Raw genomic sequence first — 13096 nt, forward strand, 5'->3', positions numbered from 1 at the left:
GTCGCCTCTTACGACAGGCAGGGGATACCGCGGGTGTATTCTACATGTGCGTCCCCCACCCGCAGGGGTAGTGTGTTTGGTCCGCGAGAGGTATTTTATTTCCCTTAAGTCCGCCGGCAAGCCGGTTAGGAGGTGTCGTCCCATTTGCGATCACTCAGGTAGAATACAAGACTAGTTTATTTTTGACGGGTTAAGCATTGTCCCATTTGCGATCACTCTTATCCAAAACAGTCAGGTGGTTGTGAGGGAATTCCCTACTGAAGGACTGGTACAGCAAGACAACCCTCAAGTAACTGGCGAAACTACATACTAGGATTCTTACGAATCGTATGTTGAAACTCATTAAATTACTTATATTTAGGCCTACACTGGGCGAGTTGGCCGTGTGGTTAGAGGCGCGCAGCTGTGAGCTTGCAACCGGGAGATAGTGAGTTCCAACCCCACTGTCGGCAGCCCTGAAGATGGTTTTCCGTGGTTTCCCATTTTCACACCAGGCAAATTCTGGGGCTGTACCTTAGTGAAGGCTACGGCCGCTTCCTTTCCACTCCTAGGCCTTTCCTCTTCCATCGTTACCATAAGACCTATCTGTCTCCGTGCAACGTAAAGCAAATAGCAAAAAAACACCTTATATTGACTGTTTGCGACTCATGCGTTAATATCGGGACTGACAGAGAATAAACAGGACTCGAATGAACCTTTTATTTAGAGTTACCGGGTGGTTGTGGGTGTAAAGGCGGTTCCAAATTCAAAATAAAGGATTTTGCCGTAACACTTTGCTTCTTCGGCAGTGCTACCCTTTTTGAAGCAATTGTAGCTCATCTCAAACTTACCAGTTAACCTACACTTTCTTATACAATAGGGAACACTATTAAATGTCCGGCTCCATGGCTAAATGGTTAGCGTTCTGGCCTTTGGCCGCAGGGGTCCCAGGTTCGAATCCCGGAAGAGTCGGGAAATTTAACCATCATTGGTTAATTTCTCTGGCACGGGGGCTGGGTGTGTGTGTTGTCTTCACCATTTCATCCTCATCACGACGCGCAGGTCGCCTACGGGAATCAAATAGAAAGACCTGCACCTGGCGAGCCGAACATGTCCTCGGACACTCCCGGCACTAAAAGCCATACGCCATTTCATTTCACTATTAAATTACTGCTTAAATAATGCTCAAACTGTTCAAATATTCATACTAACATGTTAAGTAAACAGCTGCTCAAAATGTAATTACTCTAACTATCATCTATATGTATGTTTGTCTACCCCTTAGTCTCGTTTCTTGATACCGACTCGGGGATGAGATGAGATTAATTAATACGGCATGTTTCTACGGCCAAATGCCCCTCCTAGCACCAACCTCAATTGAGAAGCTAATGAAGATGAAATGTGTTATGGTGAATGAAATTGGGTAAGGGAGTGGAAGGACTCATCTCTGGCCTATGGATAGGAACTGTCCCGCCATTTGACTGGAAATGAAAATATTAAACCACAGAAAACTTTCTGAGAACAGCCGACGGAGGGGTCGAACCCACGCGTTTCCCGAATGCAGGGCTTGGTTCCATAGCCGCAGCGCGTTAACACGCACGGCCACTCAGTCTACTTTCACCTATATAAATAAAGTGATAATTTTTGTCTGTACGCTCAGATTAGATGTACAAGATTCCAGAAATTAATGTTACGAAAATATTTAGATTAAATAAGTTGAAAAATGATAATTCTATAATGATAGCGCGAAAAGATGAGATTGCACTCGGGAAGTAGTGGGTTCGAACCCTTTGTCGGCAGCCCTAAGGATGGTTTTCCGTGGTTACCTATCGTCACAACAAGCAAATGCTGGGACCGGACCTTAATTAAGGTAATGGCCATTTCCTTCCCATTCCTAGCATTTTCCTATCCCATTGTTGCCATAAGGCTCATCTGTGTCGGTGCGACGTAAAGTCAGCAGTAAAAAAAATACCCATGTCACCAAACATCACTGACTTTTCCGTAAATTCCTGTACGAGTATCTATTATGTAAAGCACAAGGCTTGCCTCTCTCCGTCTCAATGAATTGCGTGTCGTAAGTAAGCACGCAGATAACAAGAAAATATACAGTACATCAACGATGGATGTCTACAGCTGGAATAATTGCAGTATTTTAAAAACTGTAGCCTAACATTACCTCAAAAAACGTTCAAGAGAAAGGGGACAGGTTGGGAGAATCCTTATCACGCGGTTGTGTGGAGTACGGCCCTAATTAGCAGTCCCCCTGCTGCATGGACGTTGGAAAACCCTGATAGGCTGCTGATAATTGAACAGTGATCGCAAATGGGACACGAACTGGTCTTTCTTCATATTCCTTTTTTCCACTGTAATGGGAGTGATCGCAAATGGGACAAATTTTGCTGTGATCGCATGGGACTGATCGCAAATGGGACACGCACTTTTAATCCCCAATCGCCACTACTGATAAGCATCGCTACGTGGAAATATCAAATCGTCGGGGACGAGTAGATCAGCTAGTTTGTTATAAATACTATAATTAATAACGTTATTTCTTTAATGTCCATTCTAATTGCTAGGGATCTTATGTTGCCAGGGTGTCTGAATTCGTCCCGCGAGTTGTCGCTTTTGAACAAACTCAAATCAGAGCCATCGCTTTGGCCGTAAACGCCCTCTCGCTCCTTTTATAAGACAATAATAAATTTTATCTTCGCAGCAGAATGTAAAGGAATATAAAAGACTAGCTGATGTACCCGTGCTTCGCTACGGGATTCTCAGAAAGACCGACTTTGCGGTTTTCCTAACTGAAATCAACATAGGTCATTTAAAAAACGTAAGTATCGATTAAAAGCAATGCTATCATATAAAATACTCGATCAAATGGAAAGCCGCACTTTTAACACTTCTAACGAACAGTGCTGCGGTTAGATTGCGGTGCCAATCTAATAGTCCAACGTTCCAGAGCTGGGATGACCACGCCGCAGATTGCCATGAACATTCATCTACCATTATTCCGTTAAATATGCATACTGTTCATTCCAATCAGTGCCTCAGAGTAGGGACTGAATAGCCCGAATGCTATGATGATCCAGTGTGTTACGTACCAGTAGTATCAGAAAATGTATAAACCAGGGGAATGGCATGCTAAAGAAGAAAGTTATCTAACTCCCCACCTACTTCCCATCAATATTGAGGCAGGCTGTTACACTCTGTACGACTGGGCGAGTTGACCGTGTGGTTAGCGGTACGCAGCTGTGAGCTTGCATCCGAGAGATAGTGGATTCGAACCCCATTGTCGGCAGCGCTGAAGATGATATTCCGTGGTTTCCCACTTTCACACCAGTCAAATGCTGGGATGGTACCTTAATTAAGGCCTAAGGCACTCCTCTTCCTTTCCTATCCCATCGTCGCCATAAAACCTATCTATGTCGGTGCGACGTAAATCAAATAAAAAATACTCTATACGCAGCAGTAATCCTATCTACCGGAGATGAGGGGCAACAGAAGACACAAAGAACATCACGACAAATGTAATGTCAATGTTGATCAATGTTATGAGCTTTCTAAATTGTAGGCCTTCACATTTAGTTTTCTTTCCATTCTGTGATTTGTAAAATATTTTATACCGTAAACTGTAGTTTCTTATTCTCCGACTTTACATACTGATTTTCATTAAATACTGTTTACCCATTTTCTCGTGACTCGGCACTGATATGGACTAAGTAACAAAAATCCAAAATTCATGAATATCTTTGTGATCACAGCCGGTACGGTAACAATGTATAAGACATGAATAATATGAAATCTAATACTATATAACCTTAGTTATGTAGCATTCATCGATTACAACTCTAATAAGAAATATATGAGAATTACATTTTAGGCCTTCCCCTAAACTACCATTTCACTCAGCGTGAATAAAATAATTTACTGCCTAGACTATAGAGACTTATTTCCTGACTTTGCATACCGATTTTCATCAAGATAGGACTACTAATAACAACAATATTTGAGAATTAAATTTTAGGCCTTCCCCTAAACTACCATTTTTCTCATTGTGAATACAATTATTGATAGCCTAGATTGTAGCAACTTATTCTCCAACTTTGCATACCCATTTTCTTTAAAATACGACCACTAATAACATAAATAGTTTAGAATTCAATTTTAGGCCTTCCCCTAAACTACCATTTCACTCAGCGTGAGTAAAATGATTTATAGCCTAGATTGTAGAGGCTTATCCCCCGACTTTAAGTATCGATTTTCATTAAATTCTCTTCAACCGTTTTCTCGTGATGCGTGTACATACAGACAGACAGAAATTACGGAAAAGTAAAAAGTGAATTTTCTTGTTACTATGGACATGACCGATACAGAAATACCATTATTTTCAAATTCTGAGCAATGTACAGACAAAACCCTTATTTTTTATATATAGATTTCGTAGTATAGTAAACGGCTTGAACATATTTTATTTTTATTGTTTTCGTTTTAACGGGAACATAATAGGGCCTATAGATAACATCTCATCTCCTTTAAATTGCATTTTCCATCTAAGGCGAAGTCAATCATTGGGATCGATATAATATTACATACAGAATTAGGTTTTAAAATAAGTTCCGACAGTACCGGCCAAGGAAGCAAAGAATAACGCCCGAGAGGATTCGTCGTTCCGACCACACGACACTTCATTATCTGCAGGCCTTCGGGCTGAGGAGCGGTTGCTTGGTCGGTCATGGCCCTTCGGGGCTGTTGCGCCATGGGGTTTGGGGAGTTTCCGATAGTAGTCTACATATCTATTAGTCTGCGAATGTTTTAGTTTATCCTTAACTTATACATAATACACTGAAATGAAATAGCGTATGGCTTTTAGTGCCGGGAGATCTCAGGCCGTGTTCGGCTCGCCAGGTGCAGGTCTTCTGATTTGACACCCGTAGGCGACCTGTGCGTCGTGATGAGGATGAAATGATGAAAACAACACCTACACTCAGGCCCCGTGCCAGGGAAATTAACCAATGATGGTTAAAATTCCCGACTCTGCCGGGAATCGAACCCGGGACCCCTGTGACCAAAGGCCAGCACGCTAACCATGTAGCCATGGAGCCGGACATTACTTCCACTTTTATCGGGTCCCTCACTTTCGTCTGTCCGTATTCGACCTCCCTTGGTCATCTCTCGTTCACTTCCCAACAGGAAGGAATTAAGTTAACGAGGAGTCAGCTCTTAGCTCTTACCTTTACCGGTAGGCCTACTTTCATTCTTCGAAGGTTTCGAATCTCTTAATTTTTATTTTCTGACCAGAGTTGAGATGGAATGGTTGTCTAGATGTACTGATTATGATGATGCTTGTTGTTTAAAAGGGCCTAACATCTAGGTCATCGGCCCGTAATGGTACGAAATGAAACGAAATGTAATGACAATTTAAAAGTCCAAAAACATCCATTGACCAGAATTCAAAACGTGATGAAGAATGAATGGGTGAATGTGAATTTGAAACAATCAGTGGATCCGACCCTCTATGCCCCACATTCCCAGAAACTATCATAAAACGATAGTATTACTGACCAAGGGATTGCTTCTAAAACACACTCCTGAATCCATGATACTTGTTGTCAAAAGGGGTCCAAAATTCAGGTCATCGGCCCCTCATAATGGTACTTATTGCTAGTAAAGTAGAACCATGGTATTTAGCATGTTGCTGTACTAATCAAAAGTAGCGTAGACTCGTGGTATTCCACACATTATGGTACTACTCACAGAAAATTTAATACGCGCATGTAACGCAAACCTATGGTGTTCCAAACATAGTGGGTACTAATCGTAGGCAACTCAGACCCACGGTGTCGCTCATATTGTGGTAGGTAGTGATGGGCGAATGATACGGAAGTTCGAGCAGGCTCGAGTCGGCCCGATACGCTACGTAGGCTCGATGCCGTATCGAACCTGTTCGAACTGTCAGGCGACACCACACATCGACTAAGCGGAGCGCGGACGGACCATTCGTCATATTACATTACTACTAGGTACACTCAGTATATTTATGTGTGGGGGGTGGTGAACACAACGTTCTCAGTGAACGGAAAGAGCATTTGTTTAAGTCTTTCTGGCAGTACGAACAACAGATTGGTAATATTTATTTCGTTAATATGTACCTTTGCATTTTACATTTTGTCCGCTCTCCAGAAATGCGTTTCTGTATAACTTTGTCGTGTTTTGCAGGCTTAATGTTGTTAATCATTACTTTCAAGTACCGATAGTTAACATGTTTATCGTATGCTACGAGCTATTATTTTCTCATTAATAATTAGTAATACATTTTTTTTTTTTTGCCATTGGCTTTACGTCGCACCGACACAGATAGGTCTTATGGTGACGATGGGACAGGAAAGGACTAGGACTGGGAAGGAAGCGGCCGTGGCATTAAGGTACAGCCCCAGTACCTGCCTGGTGTGAAAATAGGAAACCACGGAAAACCATCTTCAGGGCTGCCGACAGTGGGGCTCGAACCACTATCTCCCAGTAATACATTATTATGTCCGCCTCTGCGGTGTAGTGGTTAGTGTGATTAGCTGCCACCCCCGGAGGCCCGGGTTCGATTCCCGGCTCTGCCTCGAAATTTGAAAAGTGGCACGAGGGCTGGAACGGGGTACACTCAGCCTCGGGAGGTCAACTGAGTAGAGGTGGGTTCGATTCCCACCTCAGCCATCCTGGAAGTGGTTTTCCATGGTTTCCCACTTCTTCTCCAGGAAAATGCCGGGATAGTACCTAATTTAAGGCCACGACCGCTTCCTTCCCTCTTCCTTGTCTATCCCTTCCAATCTTCCCATCCCCCGCAAGGCCCCTGTTAAGCATAGTAGGTGAGGCCGCCTGGGCGAGGTACTGGTCATCCTCCCAGTTGTATCCCCCGACCCGATGTCTGAAGCTCCAGGACACTGCCCTTGAGGCGGTAGAGGTGGGATCCCTCGCTGAGTTCGAGGGGAAAACCGACCCTGGAGGGTATGCAGATTAAGAAAGAAAGAAAATACATTATTATAATAGACGAATTTGTTACTACTTCAGACAGAGCAGACAATGGCCGGTAGAAAAAGGTCATGGACTTGGGACTACTTTGAAGAGCTTCCAGACAAACGAGTAAAATGCACACGATGTGATAAAATATTAAAAAAACGATAATAAAAATACATCGACGATGATAAGATACTTAAAATTCATAATCTTCGTCCTTCGTCGACTAAAACCATTCCAAATGAGGAGGAGACACCTCCACATACACGGCGTCGACATATGCAGGTAAAATATTCTTAATAGGTTCCGTTTTGTTTTTCATGAATAGCACAGTGGACGGCCGCTCACATTAGACTGGCGAAAGGCTCAGAATGTCCGCCTAGACAGGGTCTGCATAGTTACTCTACTGTTGAGGTATACAGTTTATACCGATTTTACGTGCGTAAGCATTACCTTATGAAACCATCAATTTATTCATTGATTGGCAATTAGTCCGCCTCTGTGGTTAGTGTGATTAGCTGCCACCCCCGGAGGTCCGGGTTAGATTCCCGGCTCTGCCATGAAATTTGAAAAGTGGTACGAGGGCTGGAACGGAGTTCACTCAGCCTCTGGATGTCAGCTGAGTAGAGGTGGGTTGGATTCCCACCTCAATCATCCTCGAAGTGGTTTTCCGTGGTTTTCCACTTCTCCTCCAGGCTATTGCCGTGATGGTACCTAACTTACGGGCACGGCCGCTTCCTTCCCTCTTCCTTGTCTATCCCTTCCAATCTTACCATCCTCCCACAGGGCCCCTGTTCAGCATAACAGGAGAGGCCGCCTGGGCAAGGTACTGGTCATCCTCCCCAGTTGTATCCACCGACCCAGAGTCTGAAGCTCCGGGACACTGCCCTTGAGACGGTGGAGGTAGGATCCCTCGCTGAGTCCGAGGGAACAACCGACCCTGGAGGCTAAACGGATTAAGACGAAGAAGAAGATGGGCAATTAAAGAAAACGATGCCGAAATTGAAAAAGTACCTAGTGGGTCGTAAAGCCAATAACGAACAATGGAGTTCTTTACTTCTATGGTCATGGCCCCAAACAGGAAATAAACACCCCTTACATCCTCTCTTTAAAGCGCTGGGGATATCGGGCTAGAAGAATATAAGGGCCAAGAATAATTTTATTGGCTTTACGTCCCAGTAACAACTTTTACGGTTTTCGGACACGCCAAGGTGCCGGAAGTTAGTCCCGCAGGAGTTCTTTTGCGTGCCATTGAATCTACCGACACGAGGTTGACGTATTTGAGCTAGTGATGGGCAAACGATACCCGCGTTCGAGCGGGATCGGGTCGGCTCGATCCTGTTCGAACGTGGGTATCGTTTGCCCATCACTAGCTGTAGCCTGAGTCAACTGCGCCTTCGGTCACGTGACTGCACGAGCTTACTTCGAACAGGCTCGAACCTCGGCGCGTATCGGGTCGGCTCGATCCTGCTCGAACACGGGTATCGTTCGCCCATCACTAGCTGTAGCCCGAGTCAACTGCGCCTTCGGTCACGTGACTGCACGAGCCTGCTTCGAACAGGCTCGAACCTCGGCGCGTATCGGGTCGGCTCGATCCTGCTCGAACACGGGTATCGTTCGCCCATCACTAGCTGTAGCCCGAGTCAACTGCGCCTTCGGTCACGTGATGACTGCTCGAGCTTGCTTCGAACAGGCTCGAACCTCGGCGAGTATAGGGTCGGCTCGATCCCGCGTATCGTTTGCCCATCACTACTGTTAACGAAGGTGCGTGCTTTCACATATTACTACATTCAGTCATTGACGTATATATTATGGGGAATAAAGATTGCCCAAAAAATTAGAAGGCTTAGATTATGATAATATGCAATGAAAAGGACAAAGCATTTATCCATAATATTCCCCGCGTATTAACAGAAGTATTTCCTCCCAAGGCAGTACTTGTGTGCCTTGTAACAACTGTATGTTTGGCGCAACATTATGAATAAAAACCGAACCAAACCCCATGGCGCAACAGCCCCGAAGGGCCATGGTCTACCAAGCGACCGCTGCTCAGGCCGAATGTCTGCAGATGCTGCAGATTACGAGGTGTCGTGTGGTCAGCACTACAGATCCTCTCGTCTGTTATTCTTGGCTTTCTAGGCCGTGAAAAAGTATGAATACAGTAATATTATTGTTACAATGTCATGCTTTGGGCGGCTAAGACAGCTGTGCAGCGCGGCAGGCGATGTTTTCCTTCTGTCCTCAATGTTCGGTGGTTTGAATCCACTCCTTGGGAGAGAATCACCTTTTTTGTTCGTATAGAAGAATTTGAGTAAGAAAGAATTGCCATTTCTCTTTTTTTGCTAGTTGCTTTCCGTCGCACCGACGATGGGACCGTAAAGGGCTAGGAGTGGGAAGGAAGCGGCCGTGGCTTTAATTAAGGTACAGCCCCAGCATTTGCCTGGTGTGAAAATGGGAAACCACGGAAAACCATTTTCGGGGCTGCCGACAGTGGGGTTCGAACCTACTATCTCCCGAATACTGGATACTGGCCGCACTTAAGCGACTGTAACTATCGAGCTCGGTGGATTGACATGTCACCAATCGTGTACACAAATACATGTATAAATATTCTTATGCAGCAATGTTACTGTCTGATTGGCTGAAATACATATGAAAATCAAAAGTGACTCTAGATCAATCAATCAATCAATCAATCAATACTGATCTGCATTTAGGGCAGTCGCCCAGGTGGCAGATTCCCTGTCTGTTGCTTTCCTAGCCTTTTCCGAAATGATTTCAAAGAAATTGGAAATTTATTGAACATCTCCCTTGGTAAGTTATTCCAATCCCCCCCTCTCCCCTTCCTATAAACATAAATTTGCCCCTATTTGTCCTCTTGAATTTCCAACTTTATCTTAATATTGTGATCTTTCCTACTTTTAAAAACACCACCCAAACTTATTCGACTACTGATGTCATTCCACGCCATTTCTCCACTGACATCTCGGAACATACCACTTAGTCGAGCAGCTCTTCTTCTTTCTCTAAATTCTTCCCAACCCAAACATTGCAACATTTTTGTAACGCTACTCTTTTGTCGGAAATCACTCAGCTGTATCCTTTACCATAATTCAGGTCAATCGGTCCGGTAGTTTTGGAGCCCATCTGGAACAAATAAAACAAGACATCTTATGGTGTTAAAAATCCTTACCCTGCCGGGTATCGAACCCGGGACCCTTGTGACCAAAGGCCAACACGCTAGCCATTGAGCCACGCAGCCAAGCCAGAAATGTGTCAACAACTAAAGATAAAATATACATTTTAAGTCCTATAATCATTCAAATATGTAACTATTACGACACGTTTAATGGTTTCCTTTTTCTGTATTTATACGGCCCAAACAACTCATTTTAGTAGACAGTTGGTTTATTCGGATGGAGACATTTGTAACAAATCATCGCACAAACACAAATTTTGATTGTCTCTAATATATAGGTATGGGTCGAAATTATATTATGTACAAAAGACACGGAAGTAACAGTAAAGAGGACGAACCGGTACTGTCCAGCATAATACTCTTACATATCTTTCTCAAGTTTGCTGGGTGTTAGTAACAGCAAGGCGCTAGAATGCGGCGCGTACAAAAGCTCGAGCAAAACTCGAAACTGCTCGAACTCTGACGTCATCTGTTCGAGCAGCTCGTGCCGCGCTCAAGCACATCACTAGTGGTAGGTACTAATCACAGGCAACGCTCAGACCCGTGGTGTTTCTCACTTAATGGAACTAATTACAGGCAACGTAAGCCCGTGGTGTTCCGCATGTAGTGGTACTAATCAAGGATACTGTAAATCTCACCCTGATTCACATTCTGTTGCTACTAATCTCAAACCTATTATTGTGTACCAAACATAGTGGTACAACTCGCAAGTAAAGGCGCCTCATGGTGTTCCCCGCATGATGGAACTAATTACTAGTCCGTGGGGGTAGCGCCCTATCCTAGGCACTCCAGTATATAACACACAACTTCGCGAAGAAATATATATATGAATTGTACCTTAAAATCCTTTTAGAAGAGATGTGTTCGTTACCAATGCCAGGGACCCACCAACCCGCCCAAAAATGTACGTTTACTTTTATAACAGAACGAAAGTTGTCACGCGCCATCGACCATTAGCCGGCCAGCTACGAGCACGGCCATTGGCAGTCACCTCGTACGACAGGCAGGGGATTCCGTGGGTGTATTCTTCGCCTGCGTTCCCCACCCACAAGGGTGTGTGTGTTACGTCTGCGAGAGCCATTTTATTTCGCTCAAGTTCACCGCAAGCCGGTTAGGACCCCCCTATCTGCTACCTGGGACGCGCCACGTGGGAGTATCACTTCTACCCCTGCTACGCCAGCGTAGTAGGTTCGTGATTAAATGTACTTACGCTTTTAAAACTCTCTTACAGTGACACGATCAACATCAGTATATACAAATACACGTTCTGCTAACACACAGTCGTTATGTCCCCACTCCCAATCTCAGCATCCCGGCTTCGAATCCTGGGAACTTTTGGTGATAACATCTACGGCCAGAGCTTTAGTTGTGTTCCGCAGACATCATAATGGCCATTGCAAGTTTGTGTTGAAACGTAGTCATAGCTGTTGATAATGTCATATTTGGCTGAAACTCATCTGTTGGCTTCGACACTTACGAATTGCAAGGGTTCCTTTCCCGTATGACTCCTGAGTTTAGATACTGTATTATTCTAATTATACTAAAAGGTTCGTTCTGTGCTGGTAGTTGGGAAGGCCACACACTCTCGTATCCAACATCAGCACTTAAACTGAAGGAAGCAACATTTTTATTGGGATAATTTACTTTACTGCAGGCAACATATTTGAATAAACTAAGAAGATCTGACGAAATAACATCAACTGCGGTAATTACGAGCAGATAACTGTTTCTTACATTTAGGGTACCTATGGATAAAGAAGTCGGTCGTTGCCAATGCACTTACGGGAACCATTAAATGCTATTAAGATATATTTATTATGATACGAGGAACATTAAGGTGCGAAAGTACTGTGTTGTTGCATGATAATGCAGGTTTAAAACAAAAGGCCTTGGACAATTAACTTTGTTTAAAAAGGCAATTAAGCATTTCCTCATGTGTAGTCATTTGACTAACGAAAATTTACTAATTTCAAATGACGGATTTGTCACGGTCCTTGTCTTGAGATTCATAATTTTCCCAATATTATAGTAGTTTATTGCAGCAAAAGAATGAAAACAAAGGATACTTTACCGGTATGTGTCTATTAAATGATACATCTAATGTTACAGACACCAGCGCTAAGTGTTTGTCAGGTACCATTTCAGTGTATAGGCTCGGTAACACTGTTGGCATAGCGTATTGAATTCGCTATGCTGTTGGTATTAAATAATTAGCACATAAAAATTACAATAAGATACTATCTGTCTAAAGGTAGCAATAACTTCCGGATTCTGTGATGAACACGAGGGTGACGAATGAAATAGCGGACCCATGGGATTGAAAACTCTCCCAGAATATCAGTATACTATATAAATACAAACAACCAAAAAATAATTCAAGTCAGAAAAATATTTATAATAAACAGCGAGAATTAAATTGGTTGGCACTGTACAATTTTAGTATTTATATGTAGCCTGTAAGCATTCTTCTTGCAGTCCTCTTTCATTGAAAAAAAAAAAACCTTGGCATTGCACACGAGAACACTTACCTTCATTATTTTCATTTTGATGCATCTCAATCATTTCCGCATATGAAAACGAAAAAAATCGCACATCAAACTTTCGGGCCACCGTGCGTGAGGAACATAACACGATGCATTCAACTCCGTGTCATCGGCTACAGGTGGAATGACGTTCGAGAGCTCGTAGCGAACAGGAGAACCAACGACCCTTACTTACCAACATGAGAAATTTATTTACCCTTTGTCTCTTTTTAATTTATCTCTCTCTCTTCTGTTTGTGAATGAATGTACAAAATGTATCGAGAGCTTGCAAATAGCGATCATAGGAAAGCTACTATCCTCAACGATTCCTTCATAAGATTGTAATAACCTGTAGCATTTATTTTAACCACTTTCGCTTCGATACTTGCACCAT

The 13096-nt window shown here is 43.5% G+C and overlaps 1 protein-coding gene across 1 annotated transcript in view; it reads right to left on the reverse strand.

Moving 5' to 3' along the window:
• The window catches only part of LOC136867365 (cell division cycle protein 20 homolog), a 90409-nt gene extending 77564 nt beyond the window's left edge, over positions 1-12845 (reverse strand). Inside the window, exon 1 of the mRNA XM_067144540.2 lies at positions 12709-12845. Within this exon, the coding sequence (XP_067000641.2) occupies positions 12709-12723 (15 nt within the window). The 5' untranslated portion in view covers positions 12724-12845. The remainder of the gene's footprint in view (positions 1-12708) is intronic.
• Positions 12846-13096: the final 251 nt, after the last annotated feature.

The sequence above is a fragment of the Anabrus simplex genome, chromosome 3, assembly GCF_040414725.1.
Source record: "Anabrus simplex isolate iqAnaSimp1 chromosome 3, ASM4041472v1, whole genome shotgun sequence".
Lineage (NCBI taxonomy): Eukaryota > Metazoa > Arthropoda > Insecta > Orthoptera > Tettigoniidae > Anabrus > Anabrus simplex.